General features: G+C 31.0%; 4 protein-coding genes and 1 non-coding gene across 7 annotated transcripts; 1 reads left to right on the top strand and 4 right to left on the bottom strand.

Moving 5' to 3' along the window:
* The first annotated feature begins 1,240 nt into the window (after positions 1-1,240).
* On the top strand, positions 1,241-4,001 carry LOC122522842. Of its 2 annotated transcripts, XM_043644170.1 has the most exons (4): positions 1,241-1,921; positions 2,468-2,682; positions 2,763-3,354; positions 3,793-4,001. In XM_043644170.1, exons 1-3 carry the CDS (start codon positions 1,744-1,746, stop codon positions 3,351-3,353), a joined length of 984 nt encoding a protein of 327 aa, XP_043500105.1. In that variant the 5' UTR covers positions 1,241-1,743; the 3' UTR covers position 3,354; positions 3,793-4,001. The 2 variants fall into 2 exon arrangements, with proteins under 2 accessions (XP_043500105.1, XP_043500106.1); XM_043644171.1 differs by lacking the exon at positions 3,793-4,001 and having other exon boundaries at positions 2,763-3,493.
* Positions 4,002-4,329: 328 nt separating this feature from the next.
* Positions 4,330-12,300, bottom strand: LOC122522836 (putative leucine-rich repeat-containing protein DDB_G0290503). 2 transcript variants are annotated; one of them, XM_043644150.1, is made up of 8 exons: positions 11,961-12,300; positions 7,976-11,775; positions 6,740-7,878; positions 6,340-6,618; positions 5,418-6,233; positions 5,200-5,339; positions 4,879-4,939; positions 4,330-4,485 (listed from the first exon to the last, which is right to left on the bottom strand). In XM_043644150.1, the coding sequence occupies exons 1-8, from the start codon at positions 12,184-12,186 to the stop codon at positions 4,479-4,481; spliced, it is 6,468 nt and encodes a 2,155-aa protein (XP_043500085.1). In that variant the 5' UTR covers positions 12,187-12,300; the 3' UTR covers positions 4,330-4,478. The 2 variants fall into 2 exon arrangements, with proteins under 2 accessions (XP_043500085.1, XP_043500086.1); XM_043644151.1 differs by having other exon boundaries at positions 4,448-4,566.
* Positions 12,301-12,388: 88 nt separating this feature from the next.
* LOC122522841 (soma ferritin-like) lies at positions 12,389-13,653 on the bottom strand. The gene is made up of 3 exons (XM_043644169.1): positions 13,465-13,653; positions 13,169-13,360; positions 12,389-13,072 (listed from the first exon to the last, which is right to left on the bottom strand). The coding sequence occupies exons 1-3, from the start codon at positions 13,651-13,653 to the stop codon at positions 12,788-12,790; spliced, it is 666 nt and encodes a 221-aa protein (XP_043500104.1). The 3' UTR covers positions 12,389-12,787.
* Positions 13,654-13,789: 136 nt separating this feature from the next.
* On the bottom strand, positions 13,790-15,909 carry LOC122522839 (soma ferritin-like). The gene is made up of 3 exons (XM_043644168.1): positions 15,597-15,909; positions 15,235-15,459; positions 13,790-14,654 (listed from the first exon to the last, which is right to left on the bottom strand). Exons 1-3 carry the CDS (start codon positions 15,693-15,695, stop codon positions 14,469-14,471), a joined length of 510 nt encoding a protein of 169 aa, XP_043500103.1. The 5' UTR covers positions 15,696-15,909; the 3' UTR covers positions 13,790-14,468.
* Positions 14,931-15,002, bottom strand: Trnaa-cgc. Its single transcript has one exon. It is a non-coding gene; the product is annotated as a tRNA-Ala (tRNA).
* Positions 15,910-16,468: the final 559 nt, after the last annotated feature.

Here is a 16,468-nt window from a genome sequence, read left to right as displayed (position 1 = left end):
AAGATTATAAATAATCCGTTTTGATTATTATTATTATATTGTAAAAAGAAGAAAAGATAATTTTCGAAGTGCGAAATATACGCGAGAAAATTGATTCGTTGGGGAAAAAAAGAAAAAAAATGAACAAACATAATCTTTAACAAATAAATCGTCCGTCGTTTGAGAACGACCACCACCACCTCCCCCTTTGTGTCTTACAATTAATCGAGAAAACATGTCGCCGTTTAGTCCCAACAAGGTTGAAGAAGAAGAAGAAGAAGAAGAAAAAGATTATAAAAATCAAAACTATTTCCTTACTATGAAAGCCGCCATTTTGTATGTGTTGAGCGTATGCATTTTTTTTGTTTCGATGATTTTTTTATTTTCCCTTTTAAAGGAAAAAAAGAACACTTTTATCGTAATAATCATGTTTTACAGTGATAAAAATTACACACACACACACACACATACCCATACATATATATATATATATTTATTTGTATATATATTAATATATATACAAATAAATAAATAAATAAATAAATAAATAAAAATATATATAAATAAAATAAAAATAAAAAAGATTACTTGAACACAGTAAAAAGAAGCGAGCGTGCTGCGCGTACACATGTGTGTGTATCTGTTCGAATGTTTATGCATGCATTTATGTGCGTATGTGTGAACGTATATTAAAACGAAAGTAAGCATCAAGTATATAAGAAGGGATGATTAATATAATGGTGGAGGAAAGATAAGATATATGCGTAAAATGAAGATTCACGAAGAAAAGATTATGTGCGCGATCGAATATTTGCTTGTGTATATCCAAGAAAGAAATAAAATAAAATAAAATGATTAACAGGGAGAGAAAGAGAAAGAGTGAGTTTGAATGAAAGAAAAATTTAAAGAAAGAAAGAAAGAGAGAGAGAGAGAGAGAACTATTCGTTCGCTCATTTAACACAATGTGTGTACTATATAAGATAACAATTTACAATTATTTGTAATGAATACTTTTTATTTGTCAAATAAAGGTTAGTACAAACAAAACTGAGAATTGTTTGTTCCTTAAATTGTTGTTAATGTTTTTTTATTTTCCTTGTCGATTTTCTTTTAATTTTTCTAATGTAAAAACGATAAACGAGCATACAAATGCGCAGGATATATTCCGAAAAATAAATAAAGCGATGAGAATAAAATGCACAACAGTTTGTTTTTAATAATTTATAATATTCGCGCCTATATTAACAGCACAAAAGTATAAACTATTATTAATACTACGAACACTGTTTCAATATCGTACTCGTTTGGAAAAATGCCATACCCATATCTATATTTTAAAATCGTTTTTTTTTTTTTTTAGAATGTTGGCAATACTTTTCTTTGTGAACTCGACGAAATTTGTCCCAAAGATTTATTTCAAAATCAAAATAATCCTTTTCTGAATTTTAAATTTAATGTTCATTCGAACATTTCATATATTCAACGTATCATCGCATTTGACATAAAAATAAATAAAAATAAGTAAATAATAAATAAATATATATTTCTAATCTATGTTCATATAATTTCGTAAATCTATGATCTACTAGAACCTTCGATGGCCCTTCCAACGTACTATTTCCGGCTATAAATAGAACCCTTGACCTCAAACATAGGAATAGTTCAACGTTCTTTCTTTGTAGCTTCACTCATCCCTACCATTACTACTACTGAATAATAATCGTTGTTTTAATCTGAGATTTTGTCAATTTTTCAATTGAAAAAATGTTTGAGAATCTAACAGCAGTATTAATCCAAGAAGTAGAAAGAAAAAAGGTTTTATGGGATCCAGAGCATAAGGATTATTTCGATGGAAGTAAAAGAAGGGAAGCGTATATTGACATATGCTGCAATATAGTAGAAGATTACGAAGAGTTACCAGAACATATACAAGAGAAAATTTGTAAGTTATATTTTTAAAATAATCTGTCAAATAATCAAAATAATTTTCTCCATGCGTTATTACGTCGTTAAGAATACATTTAATTGTCGTAGAATCTTTCAAACGTTAAATTTAAAATGATAATGCATTCGATAACATCAACGGCAAAATCGATATTATATATTCTTCATTTGTTTGACTTTGTATCAAATGTAAAGTCAATATAATGTTTATCTCGTGATAACCGATAATTCAAAATCCTATTACAAGAACATTTGAACAAATTTTTATCTAATCCAAAATACTTTTCATCAACGATCAATAGACAAAGCACAGCAACGTAATTTTCTAATATCTTTCTAATGTTTCTAAAGAAATGAATATCCTCCTTTATATTAACCATCAAACGATTATGAAAATTTGCATGAATTTCTTCGTAACGAAGAAATCTTTGACATTGCATTCAGTAGCAGGATGTTTAGAACAATAGTTTAACAATATTAACTGCGCTTGTAATTACAATATTACGATATATTTAAAATCTAAATTTTCCTTTTTTCAATATAGTAAATGCAACAAAACATAAATGGATGGCCATTCATGAAATGTATCATGTAAGCTTTTCAAACTACGAAATGGATTTCAATGATGAAAAAAGCGCATTTTCACCCCTACATAGACTGTTACACTTTACAAGAAATGTTCCACCTATAGCAAATAGTTGGTCTCATGTACATCTGGAAAATCACGACTTTCATACTGAGAAAAAAGAAAAATTAAGAGTAAGTAAATCAAGTACTATTTATGAACGAAATAAATCATTGTATAAAGTTATTTTAATCATTGTGTGAATTTCTTTTAGTTTGAACCAGGAACGAAAGGAAAGGTAAATGTTTCCGAAATTTTAGGTACATTTTTATCAAATAAATTGAAGGAAGCGGACGAGGATTGGGATTTTGTTAATAAATTATTAACGATGGTTAAAACATTAAATAAGGAAAATAAAATTAAATTTCGTAATGAAATAATCAAAAGCATAAAAAAGATTCTAGCTGAAAAAAAAGAAAGAGGCAGCAACGTAAGGATGAAAATTGCTGAATTGCCTAGAACTGCTGAATTGCCTAACACTGCTGAATTGCCTAACACTGCTGAATTGCCTGACACTGCTGAATTGCCTGACACTGCTGAATTGCCTGACACTGCTGAATTGCCTAACACTGCTGAATTGCCTAACACTGCTGAATTGCCTAACACTGCTGAATTGCCTAACACTGCTGAATTGCCTAGAACTGCTGAATTGCCTAGAACTGCTGAATTACCTAGAACTGCTGAATTGCCTAGAACTGCTGAATTACCTAGAACTGCTGAATTGCCTAGAACTGCTGAATTGCCTAACACTGCTGAATTGCCTAGAATTGCTGAATTACCTGAGAACGATCAAAACGGAGAGTGAAGTAATTTGAAATAATTAACTTTTCTTATAAAACTTATTCTTATAATCAATATTTTTGTAGCTCGAAATTGTATACGAGCGTATTTAGTCTTTCTTCGTTAATTCTTTTTATTAAATTATTTGTAATAAATAATCGCCCTTAGCCTATGCAATTTTTATACAAGTAGGTAATAGTAGAGATTTGTCTTATCAATCGAGCAATTTAATAATAGAACTCTATTGTATCAATCAAACAAAAACTAGCACATTCAATTATTATCGTATCATATTACAAAATAATAGTATTAGAAACTATAAAGAAAAAGATTTAAATTAATTATTGTCGTTTATGTCGATAAACAATGAAAAAGATAATGTTCCACCTAAATCGTTTAAAGAAAAAAAAACTTTTCCTAAGAAAATAACGATCGAGGTTGACGAAAATGATCCGTGCTTGCAGAGTAAAATAAAAACTAAACAAAAGTTTCCCTCTACTCCTGGATCAGATCCAAGGTATAGATAAATTTAAGCTATGAATATAATCGATCAACTTTTTAAAAATTGTTATACAACGTAACGAAGATTTCAACAACAAAATCAAACATTACGATGCTATGTCATGTATACGGATTTTTATCGATGCGAACATATTCTTGGAGAAGGACACGACGCATGCACCTGGTTCAAACGAGCTTTTCATTCTTTTTGTCCGAATGACTGGATTCGTAATTGGGATGAGCTTCGTATTAATGGAAAATTACCTTGGCACAAATATTATACTCAGGGAGACTTCCCCGGCGATAAATATGGCGTTTAAAAATATTTCATATATATCTCCTTAATTTTTGATTTAATATTTTCTATTATTTTCTTATATATTAAATTATCATTGTATTTATAATCTTTTTTCAAAAAAGAAATAATATCCCATGTAATACTTGATAATAAATAAAATACATTTATATATCATAGAAAGGAATAAAATATTCAATTTTTATTATACAGGTACAAGACTTTTAATTAATTATGAGGTAACGTATATCGAAGTATGAAAAGATACTCCACACAATCCCCGATGTTGGTCATTAGGCCGTCTTCTTCTTTAATTTCGAATCTTCGTATTGAACGTCTTCTTCATCTTTTTTATCATCTCCTTATTTGCATACGTTAAACACACTTTGATCGTCATGTAGCTTATGCATATATATTTGCATACATGTATACATGTACGTATCTATATATATATATATATATATATAATATATATATATATATATAGATATACGTGTATATATACACTATATACATACGCGCGCGCGCGAGACACTGTTTTTTACATGCGTAAAAAATAGATACTTGGAAGAATTTCCTTTTCATTTGTTTTTTTTTTTCCCCTATGTCTATATATGATATATAATAGACACTTGAAATGAGACGGTAAATAAATTACTTCTTTTTTGTTCTATCATAGATGCGGATTTCTTACATGTTAAAATGGCAATTATTTTTGTGCAAAAACTCCTTCCACATCATGAGGACAACTTACCATCTTCGGGCGTTGCTTCTACTTGGGTGATCAAAATGCACCGCGTCTAGATCAATACAGTCTGCAATTTTCAATGCACATAGATTTGATTGAAATGTTAATATGGTCTGTATATACAAAAATAAAAACATAGAAAGAAAAAAAGGAAAAAAAGAAAAAAGAAAAAGAAAAAAGAAGAAAAAAAAAAAAAGGAAATTGAAGAAAAGACATCACTGGATATCGTGTAAACACAATGCGTTCCCGCAAACGCGTATACGACGATAAGATTATAGATGATAATTAGTCGACTCATTAAAATTCGCAATTAAAGATTAGAACCACCTTGTTTTTCTTCTAACGTTTTGTCTCCCGTTGATTGATGATCATACATGATGACAGATTGATGAACGAATCGGCAATCTCCGTCGTTGCAAGTTCCCATTAACTCGTACGGACAAAGTATTCCATGGGGATCCGTGCTCCTAATTAAAAAAATATAAGAAACGCAAAGATGTGTAAATATATCTATGGATACATTCATATTACATCGTAGAACAAACCTTGATGGTCTCAAATGTGTTAACATCGAAACATAAGGTTCGATAGCTTTCTTTTTCCGATCATCGACTTCTTCTAAAATTCTTGTCCTGTTTGGGCAACATTTTGGGTCCGTTTTCGAATACCAAATAATATCACAATCTTCATTCTTTCTGGTAAGATTATTATCTATACAATATTCTGCTCCCATTGTCGTTTTATCGTAATAATGATCATGCTTTATTATATCATTTGTTTCGGAAAAAGTACTATCTCTCTTCCTACTTTCTTCATCACTTTCTTCTGCCGTTTCTTCTTCTTCGTTTTCTTCTTTCAATGATTTCCGAGTATTCGTTAATGTTACTACAGTATCATTTTCCGATATCGTTATATTATTATTCTCAGAATAATCGTCATCCTGTTCTATTACAACAGAATTTTCTAATATTGGTATTTCTATTTCCATAAGTTCAGGTTCAGTTTGGAGTACAGATTCGGGTTCAGTTTGGAGTACTGATTCAGGTTCGGCTTCAGTTTGAAATTCGGATTCGGCTTCAGTTTGTAATTCAGGTTCAGGTTCAGTTTGGAATTCAGGTTCAGGTTCAGGTTCAGTTTGGAACTCAGGTTCAGTTTCAATTTGGAATTCAGGTCCTAGTTCGGGTTGGGATTCGGATTCAAGTTCGGTTTCAGGTTCTGGTTCAGTCTGTTTTTCAGGAATAACATCTTTATGCATTTCTAATACACGAACAGAAGGTACTTTCTTTTGGGAAAGTTGTCGTGAATGATTGACGACCTCTTTTAATTTGTTCTCTAAAAGATCTGCTCCAGCTTTAGGTATTCTAATAAAGAAAAAAAAAAAAATAAAAACAAATATATAATTTCATGCGATACACAAGAAGACTTTTCCTTTTAGAAATATTATAAATCATGAAAATTCATTCATACTTATAATCCAGTCCTATAACTCTGGTGCCTAAAACTTTACAGATTCTCGACAATTTAAAACATTCTCGTCTTCCATTATTGATTTTGTTACGCGCATCCATTACTTTAGGACCTATACTATTAATTTTATTAAGATGATCCTGTAACTTTTTCTCCGCCAATCTTAATTGTTCTTTTAATTTTTTAATTTCTTCCACGCAACTTGTTTGCAAATCTCTCTCCATATTCCATTGACGTAAATCTCCTGACATTTCAGCAAGATTGTCTAATACTAAGTACCTGTATCATAAATAAATTGTCTTTTTTTTTTAAGTATCTTTTTTTACAATTAAATAATAAAAATTTATACATATATATTTCAAGAAAAAAAAAGGAAAAGAAAACAAAAAATAAATTGTACCTTTTCATAACTAATTTTTGTTCCGTGTCCATTAAGTGTCGTACTTGTTCTATTCTCGGAAGATTAACAAGAGAATTTAATTCTGCTGTAACATCCTTTTTTATACTTTCCTGTAATTCTTCGAGATCTTGTATTTTATTTATTTTAATGTCATTTGTCGCTAATATTATATCATTTTCATTGCTACTTTCAATATTGGATAAATTTAAATATGTATCATCTTTTTCTGCTGTTTCGTCTTGTACCAACGTAAATAATAATTGATCCTTCGCTGTAGTTTCTTTGTTGTGTAAATTTTCATCTTCTATCGATAAATTTACATTCAACGTGTCCAAATTATTGATATCTTCGATAGTTAATTCACTGTTGTCTTTGTTCATTTCTTGTTCATTTTCTTTCGAGAAAGTACAACAGGTATCTATATAATTTTCTTTATTCATTTCGTTGTGTTCTTTGGCATCATCCTGACCAAATTCAACATCAATTCTATCATCTTTCTTTTTATTTACATTATTATCTTGTTTATTTTCAGTATTTATTAAGTCTGTTCTTTCGGATAAATCTGTTTTATTATTTATCATTATAGTTCGATCAGATTCGTGCTGGTTTACCTGAATTTGAACAAGCTTATGATTGACTTCGTCCGTAGTTAATACTTTCAACGAAGCCATTGATACTTTAAACTTGTTTGTATCTTGCGGATTTGTATTTTCTGTTATTTTCATTATCTTATTACTGCGTTCGGATGCTTCTTCGTTCGACGTTTGTGCGTTGGAAGGATTTGAAACGGTCATTTGCAAAGATCTTTTTTTAGAATTTGGAATAACCGAAGATGTCGAGGAATTTGTATTCCTTTTTACCACCTCGATATTTCTTTCGTTATTATTTTTTATAGATATTTGTAAATTTAAATTTTGAATCTTTCCAAGTCCAATTGGATTCTCTTTAGACAATGGCAAAGATTCTTTGCTTAAACTATCAGACATTGTGGAATGTGACGATGCACTGTTAATATTGTTTGTTGTCTTAGAAGTACCAGTTTCTGCGGTCCTTTTCTTTTTTAATATTTCACGTTCGAAAATTTGTTGTTTCAATCGACGATACTCCTCTTGCTTTGATACCGGAAGATGTCGCACTGCCTAAAAAATTATTTTCACGAACGAGTAATTAGTTTTTGGTCCAACTTTTTGTTACACGCACGTAATATGCGCACAAATGTATACGTAATATACTTACCAAGGGTGTATGAACAGCAGGAGAAATTTTACTTTCTACTGACGCAACGGATGATAAATTCTTTTTAGTTACGTTATGCAAAGGAATAGTTTGTTTGCTAGCTGCTGCAGTTTCTTGTTTCTTTCTAACATCTCTTAAAAATTGATCTACGCTTTTTTCAAATTCCGTCGTAGGAATATTTAAAATCGGACGTTTTTCTTCTTTATTTGAACTTGACGCAGAGATAGAATTAGTTTTATATCTTTCATAATCCGAATCGCTTTCCTCAGTGTCAGATCCTAAATTTATCACAATGCGTTGCATGTCTGAAGATATGATTTTTGTATTACTTATCCATTTATTTTCGCAAGGCCTTACATTAAGAATTGATTTATTATCTAACAATTTGTCAGCATTATAATTAGATACTGCTTTTTGTAAAATTAATTTCTTTTGGACTACTGTATTTTGGTATTTTTTAGCATTATTTACAACTTTTGTACTTGCAGGAATTGAGACTTTTTTTAGATATTTTTTTGTTGGACCTTTTAACAAAGGAAGTGGTCTTTTTTTATTACAATTTGCCATATATGTTAAACGAGAAGCCGTATCATTGACGATAGCATTTTCTTTTGCAATATCAGTAGATGGTACTGGCGCAGCGTGCACCTGATTTTTTTCATCTCCAGAATTATATGCAAATGCGAATTGTGATAATGAATGGGGCATAGTATTATTGCTTTGAACTTGATACGTGGGTATTGCCGTATCCATCTGTTGTACTTTCTGTACAACTGGGACATTACTAATAGATGATAATGTAGCAGTTGTGGTAACCGCAGATGCACTGCAAGAACTGATATCCGAAGATTTTGAGCGCTTTGCTAATGACGCTAATAAACTTGCCCTCAAAGCTTCCTCGTCTTCGTCTATGCTTGGCCTTCTTCTCTTTGTGTTCTCTGGTATGTGTTCATTTACTACATTAAGCGATGAATTATTATTGCTCTCTACATTTGTAAGATGTTGTACAATACTATCTTTTTCTATTTCGTTAGATAGATGCGAATTACTTTCCTGATTCAATTTAGTTGTTAATTTTACATTATCAGAATCAGTGAGAACTGCTGCATCAGATATACTATTTTGTTCTTTGTGAATATTGCTAGATGGCAATTCACTTTCCATATTTATCATAGTTTCATTTGTTTCTCCTGATGCACCAGAGTCATTCTCAAATTTCTTTTTATTTTCATTAGAAATTGTAATTTTAATATTTTGAATAGTATTATTATTTTTTCTTTTACTTCTTTTTCCACGTTTCTTTTTCTTAGGCACTGAATCTGTAATATTAATAAGAACACTTTTATCTGACTTAGCTGATGAAATATTAGAACTAATTTCTTGTTCTTTGGGTAAGGTAACATGCGCGTCTTCTGTTACGTTATTTATATTCTCGTCATTTAAGCAATTTTTAAATGCTACAGGTGTAGTTAATATTGTTTGTGGTTTTTTTACAACAGATGTAAGCTTCATAGGTTTGAACTGAGTGGTTAATTTTGCATTGACATTTAAATCAATTGGAATTGGTTGCATTTCGGCACTTTTGAATGTTGGTTCAATATGATTTTCATGTTTTTTCATAGGCCATGGTTGCTGCAATTGTTTATTTGATTTTAATATCGTTGCAGGAACCAATGTTCTATTGATAAGAGTAGGAATTTTATTGATATCTTTGGTAACATCTGGAACACCATGCATATAGAGCGGTTCATCAGCTAATTTCGTGCTTTCAACTTTATTAGTTGGATTATTATTCGTACTATCCTTATTTTCCAAGTTTGATGGTAAACGTTTCTCTCGATCAGCTTCGTCTGCATCTGGAAGATCATCAATCGTTACCATTGAATCATTGGGAGACATAGAACCTTCTTCAAAGAAATGAGGAGAATCATTTTGATTTCTTGTAATTAAAGTCTCCACCTCGTTAACATGTTCTTTTCCATGTAGATTTTCTCCTTTCAATATGCTCATATTTCCATAAGAATGATCGTACATCATCTCTGGGGACAATAAATCAGAAGTTTTTGAAAAAGATGTTTGTATCAATGGAAGCGTTTGAGATAGATCGGGGTCATATATAGGAGCATCGGTCGGTGAATAAGGTCTCTCTTGACCCATATTAATATCCATTACCATATAATTTTCATTGGTACTAGATATATCATTAGTTATATTACAATGCGTACCACTAAATTGAGAGGTAGATATGGATTCATTAATTTGTTTGGTAGTAATAATATCAGATTTGCTAGTTTCAATGGAATCAGACGGAGAATAAGGAGCATCTGTATTAATGTCATAAAATGTACTTTTGGTATTTGCACAGTTTATCATATTCGATAAATAACTTTTGTTTTCAATAATGCCTGTTCTTAAAGTTCCGTGTTCCAATTGATTATTTGTATTATCGAAAGATGGACTACTAGTTCTTTTGTTAAGATTAATAAACGAAACATCAGATGTTTGCATTCCTAACAAGTGCGTGTCTATGGGTATATCATTAGTAATATTGTCCGTTGGAGAATACGGCAATTTTTCTTTTTCCTGTTCAATATCAGTATCTAGTTCCATATCTTCGGTATGCATCACTTCATTCGAAGAAGGAAGCATTTCAGCAGCTGGTGGCAACGAATCAATATGCGTTTCACCAGTCATAGATATACTATCCAAAAAGCTCTGATTAAATGGACTTTTACTACGAGAAATAGAGGAAATATCATGTTTTTTAGTCTTTACGCCTCTCTGTACTCTGTCTTGATGTTTCTTCAATACTGCAGAGCGTAATGCTATCATACGCAACTCAAGATCTTCTTCGTCATGATCATCGTCATAACTGGACGTTTTACTTTCATAATCTGTTTTGCTCTGTTCGTTGTTTTTCTCATTACGCTTTTGCTTCGTTTCTAACGCTTTTTGTCTCAACAATGCTAAATCCTCTTCGTCGTCGCCATCGTTTTTTATTTTCACATACGTAACCATCTTCTCTTTGGTACAATTAGTTACATTATCGTTATTGTCTGACATACCTTTTATCATATTCGATAATTTTTCTTTTAATGACGAACTGTGTTCTTTACTTTTAACATTTTCATCTTGCACTTGATTTCTAACAGAATCTAAACGTCTTACTTTCTTTAATAATTTATTTACATCGCCATAGACATTGTCATTAAAAGCATTGGACGAAGGCAACTGTTCATTTTTTGACATCTTTTTTGATATCGCTCTTGTAGGCGATCTACGCTCGGATCTTTTTGGAGATCTAAGTCTACGAGGGGATTTTCTCAATACCGGCGATCTGCTACGCATGATGGGCGATTTTGATTTCCTAAGAGGCATTTTGAACCACGTTGACGTTCTGTGTCTTCTAGTTGGAGATTTAGTAGTTATTCTTGATCTCCTATGCAACGGACTTAAATTTCTACGATGAGATCTGGACAAACGGTCTCCTTTAGAATTGTCATTGTCGTGTTTTAACGTAGTCTCTCCTACAACATTTATTGAGGACGAAGAAACTAAGTTGTCGTCATTGGTGCTGGAAACATGGTTCCTTTCCTTCTTTTTCTTTTTCTTACTTCTAGATCTCGACATAGAGCGCTTTTGTTTAGAATTATCCACAAGACCAACAATTTCCATATCGCTGTCGCTAGAAATAGGTACAAGATCATCATTCTTTTCTTGTAACGTAGAGGCAGTATGCTTGACTCCTGCGGATCCTGAATCTTTTGCATAATGTCGATTTTCCTTTTCTTGGACCGTATCTTGATGAAAAAAACAAGAAAGAAATTTCTATTTCGTTAGACAAATAATATATAAATATAAATAATAAAAATCTGCAGTGGGTATCAAATCAATGTACACATATTTACTTAGATATATTTTTCAAATAAGAGAGCACGTGACGTGCTCTCATAAACTTAAGAATATTCACTGTTTAAATTGGTACCTTTTCTATTAGAATTCTTGTGATGGTAATATTTAGCAGAAATGCACCATGGCGTACAACGTTGAGTGGAAAGACAATTAACGCATCTTCCAGTTTTGATCCCATATCCGTAACCGAGGTGTCCTTCCTCGGAAGAGCTCACATCTTCCAAAGATATTTCACCTTCCTCTCTTTCATCCAAAACTTCGAGAGATTCGTTACATCCACTTGATAAGTCACTAGCCATTATTAAACTTACCCTCGAGATATAAATAATTACAGGGGTCCATCCGTGATTAACAAAAAATGATTAATAAATTGCGATATCTAAATTTATTTTACGACAAGAGAGAAAAAAGTAAGGTTAATTACGCGTCAACGAAAAACTGTGTAACGTACGTTCAACTTATGTTTCAAAGCTATACGCGTTTCGTTTAACTTATTATCTATTTCAAATTCTATTGTAAATATTGTAACGTTAATATATCGAAAGCAATTCTAACTAACTTTAATCGTATATTTGTTCAAATAATATCTCACCACTCTTCCCCCGCCTTTATTGCATAAACTGACTCACGCTTACTTGTGCTTTGTTAGTACCATTGTTCTTGCAAACATGGTTGCCAATATCCTACACGTTCCAACGTTAAATGTAACTGTATATAGTAATATTATATTTTGTTTTATCGATTATTATTGATTTTCTAGGATTATTACGATATTAACATAGATGGTATTTCTTTTATTCCTAATATGTATAATGCACGCACGCATTTATATATAAGCGTATAAAAGTTATAAATAACTAAGCAACAAATAAACTATCAAAGATAAACGACTCTAATCTTTTACTTCTGATTTATCTTCAAATGTAGTCTTTTTTTAAAAACATTAAATTCCGACGATACATGATTATCAAGCAAATCCTTATCGAAAATAAAACGTGCCAATGCTTGATCCCCTATGCCTGATAAAATTGTTACGAATCTTGCCATTTCATTGACGCTTTTCATTTGATTTTCCATAAAACCCGTGACAATGAAATCACTTGCGTTTAAATCACCATGCTTTTCAGCTGTTGCATTTACATCGACCAATTTTTCGCTGACTTCTATCTCAAGTCCCAGGGCAGTCTGCGATAATTATAGACAAATAACGATTATTTATAAACGAAATTAAAAATGCAATATTATATTTATATTAATGTATGTTTATTTATTCGAGATTACTTTAAATGCACGAAGAGGGCACTTCCAATCAGGATCAACTGGTGGTAAAATCGGACACAATTCTATTTGGCCGCCGCGCATTTTAACATAATCGATAAATTGCAAAGCATGCTCGTGCTCTTCTTGATGCATTTGCATAAAAAATGATTCGCAACCTGGCAATGCAACGTCTACGCGCCCAAAATATGCGGCCTTGCTCGTGTACACGCATTCGTGGTATGTTTGTAAGAAATAAGATAAACGGAAAGATTATGTTTGTTTAATGCATACTTCCAAATATCATATTATTTTCTTACCATAGATAAGTAATAATAAAAAGCCTTAAATTCAGCATTTATTTGTTTATTCATAGCAGCTTCGGTCTCTTCGTGAAATTTGAAATGACTTCTTTTCCCGGTCGGCCATTCTATTGGTTTATTTATACAGATGGCACTGTCATCGAGTGAATTTTTGTTTGAATTTTCTTTCAAAATCGTTGTCGTCATATCCCGTTGAATATTAGTATTTAAAAAGTTACTAAAATTTGATCGACGATTACGTGAGAAAGGAATAATAATTTAAACTATATATTTACATTTATTACGATTACTTAAAAGCTTACTTTCGAAATAATTGGCCATCTTTAATTAGACATATTTTAATTTTAAATTGACATAGACAGTTGCGTCTTCGCAACACTGCCAACATATTTGTTTTTTTTTTTTTTTACATAAATTTAATCCTCGACATTTGTGTCAAATTGACTTTATAAGATCTGTTTCCTTACATTAGCACTTTTTAATATTTTTATTTTTATTACATATGTACGTATTTCGACTATTATAATTTCCTTTTAAACGATCATTATAGATTATGGTTTCGATCGAGAATGAAAGCGAAAGCCATACGGATTGGCATTTTTTTTATACGTCGCAGAATCGTAGATAACAATGACATATGCATTTATACATATATTCTTATTTCTAATTTTGTATTACATGTATGAGTACGTGTATACGTGCGAACTGTGCATACATGTATACATACATATAAATATATATACTAGGTGAACCGAAAGTTTCAAGATGATTTCAAATTCAATTACTCTCTTTCGAGACGTTGTAGAATACAAAAATTCCTAAGTTTGCAATTTTTAAATCCGATGAAAGAAAAATTGGTCTGATACAAAGTAATTTTAAAAATAAAATACGAACTTTATCGGTTCACTCTTATATATATGTATATGTATATATAATACGTTAAAAGAGTATAATGATAAAATTTATTAGATAACTCGTAGGAAAAAATGTGCGCTGCCGTTTCACTCTATCATTTCCTTGTCGAACATGTATACTCCCAGACCTTCCCCTACCATTTCGAGATTAGTAGCATAATCGGCGATCTTCTTGATGGAATCCACCTGTTCTTGAAGGAATTCTGTCTCCAAATAATCCATAAAATTGGCATCTGAGTGTTTCGAAGCAATGGCGTGTAATTCCAATAAACTCTAACAATAAAATGTATTATAAATGTAATAATTAATTTTCTTATTATATTTCTTTCTTTTGTAGAAATAATTAAAAAAAGAAAAGACATTGTAAAACAAAATTGGAGGTGAGAAAGAGTGAAAGATAATATATTCAAAATTGGTAAATAAGTAATAATGAAATTTTTACTAATTAATGTTTAAATAAATAATATTAATATTTTTGATATCGAAAATGTCGACATTATTAATTGGTTAATTCAATTAAATAAAAAAGAAAGAAAAAAAAAAAGGCTTTGGAGGAGCTGGGATTTGAACCCAGGACTTTCCGCATGCGAAGCGGACACTCTACCACTGAGTTACACCCCCTGTTTCTAAGAACGTTGTGTAACTCGAACTAACCACGATGAAATACTTTGACAATGTACGTAACGTTAACGTATGTTTATAAATTAAATTAACTAACACATGCGAAAATAAACTTGTAAAAGACACACCGGCATTGTGCTTCGAAGAAAACACAAAGTAATAATACGTGAAAATATTTATGTAAAAGTTTATCGAAAATATAGCCGATATAACTAATTAAATAAAAACATACCTCGTTAACTTTTTTTTCCAAATTTAATGCTTCGACCATAGCATTTTTTGCAGACAACCAATCGCTTGTCAGCGGTGCGTCGATGGACGTTAATATTATATCGCCGCCCCTTTTGTTTTGATACGTCATAAATTTCATGGCATGTTCACGTTCCTCGTCGGATGCTTTTTTGAAGTATTTGTGGAGACCCGGCAAAGCGACATTGCTTCTATCGAAGTAGTAAGCCTGAAAATGATCAATAACTCCTAACAACTCCGAGTTGACAGAAACGATTCGCTGTACAGTTTTGTCTCGATAAAAATAATACAAAATATACGACAGAATATCTCCATACAAAAATATATGATATATTAATTATGTACCATAGACAAATAGACGTAACTTGCATTCAATTCCATGTTGATTTGTTTATTTAATCCATTTTCGCAGTCTAGATGAAAATTTTGTCTTATGACACTCATGATTTCAAATATTTCGTAAGTCCTTTTATAATTATCCGTTGAAAGTAATATATTTAATATATTTATAATTTAACGTTTTTTAACTCGTCTTATGGAAGACTGCAATGCTCGGTAAATTATTTTTTTTCAAGATTTTACGTAACGAGGTTACGCATGAACTGCAGGATGGATGAACGTTTGTAAGCTATTGCGCGTACGCTGCAGATAACTAAGGATATATGTATACAATTTATTAACCAGTGCCGTATAGCACTGTAAGTGAGTGTAAGACTAATAATAGCGGGAATTCAAGATCGAAAAACGTTATTTGTGATTTTATAAATAATTATCGTTGATAAAACTTTGACGAAAATAAACAAGTTTTTTTTATATTAACAGACTTATCCTGAGATATTAATTTATACCGGATATCAAAGCTATACGATTATTTCAATTGTTTTCAAAAGAAATTCGTTTTTCAAAACAATATAAACATTAACAGTTACTTTTTTACCCTTTTTGATTGCTGTTTTCTAGCTTTCGTTTAAATTTTAATGTTAACACAAGTGTATCGTTTCGATACGACCCATAATTTGCTTTGAACTTTATTGCTTCGTATTTCTTCTAATTTCCATCTCTTGTTTTTGATTATTTATAAGAATCTACAATCTGTTTATTATTTAATATTTCAACGCTAATGTACTGCGTCAGAGTTTCTATTAAAATTATTTTGGTACTGAATACGATTGGCTTAGATACGTTTTACTGACTGGCCAATCGTGTTCGAGGATTCT

This window comes from Polistes fuscatus, unplaced genomic scaffold (genome assembly GCF_010416935.1).
Source record: "Polistes fuscatus isolate 324 unplaced genomic scaffold, CU_Pfus_HIC Scaffold6, whole genome shotgun sequence".
Lineage (NCBI taxonomy): Eukaryota > Metazoa > Arthropoda > Insecta > Hymenoptera > Vespidae > Polistes > Polistes fuscatus.
The sequence above is the reverse complement of the archived record's forward strand: the minus strand, read 5'-3'. Positions and strand labels throughout refer to the sequence as shown.

Bases quoted from the DNA above. Each gene is read 5' to 3' on its own strand.
- LOC122522842 (XM_043644170.1), top strand. From the start codon at position 1,744: ATGTTTGAGAATCTAACAGCAGTATTAATCCAAGAAGTAGAAAGAAAA. The intron at 1,922-2,467 runs GTAAGTTATATT...TTTTCAATATAG, and splicing joins ACATATACAAGAGAAAATTT to TAAATGCAACAAAACATAAA. The intron at 2,683-2,762 runs GTAAGTAAATCA...AATTTCTTTTAG, and splicing joins AGAAAAAAGAAAAATTAAGA to TTTGAACCAGGAACGAAAGG.
- LOC122522836 (XM_043644150.1), bottom strand. From the start codon at position 12,186: ATGGCTAGTGACTTATCAAGTGGATGTAACGAATCTCTCGAAGTTTTG. The intron at 11,776-11,960 runs GTACCAATTTAA...TTTTTCATCAAG, and splicing joins CAAGAATTCTAATAGAAAAG to ATACGGTCCAAGAAAAGGAA. The intron at 4,940-5,199 runs GTGGTTCTAATC...TGAAAATTGCAG, and splicing joins AACGTTAGAAGAAAAACAAG to ACTGTATTGATCTAGACGCG.
- LOC122522841 (XM_043644169.1), bottom strand. From the start codon at position 13,653: ATGACGACAACGATTTTGAAAGAAAATTCAAACAAAAATTCACTCGAT. The intron at 13,361-13,464 runs GTAAGAAAATAA...TACACGAGCAAG, and splicing joins TTTATTATTACTTATCTATG to GCCGCATATTTTGGGCGCGT. The intron at 13,073-13,168 runs GTAATCTCGAAT...TAATTATCGCAG, and splicing joins GCCCTCTTCGTGCATTTAAA to ACTGCCCTGGGACTTGAGAT.
- LOC122522839 (XM_043644168.1), bottom strand. From the start codon at position 15,695: ATGAGTGTCATAAGACAAAATTTTCATCTAGACTGCGAAAATGGATTA. The intron at 15,460-15,596 runs GTACATAATTAA...GATCATTTTCAG, and splicing joins GTTACGTCTATTTGTCTATG to GCTTACTACTTCGATAGAAG. The intron at 14,655-15,234 runs GTATGTTTTTAT...TTTTATTGTTAG, and splicing joins TGGAAAAAAAAGTTAACGAG to AGTTTATTGGAATTACACGC.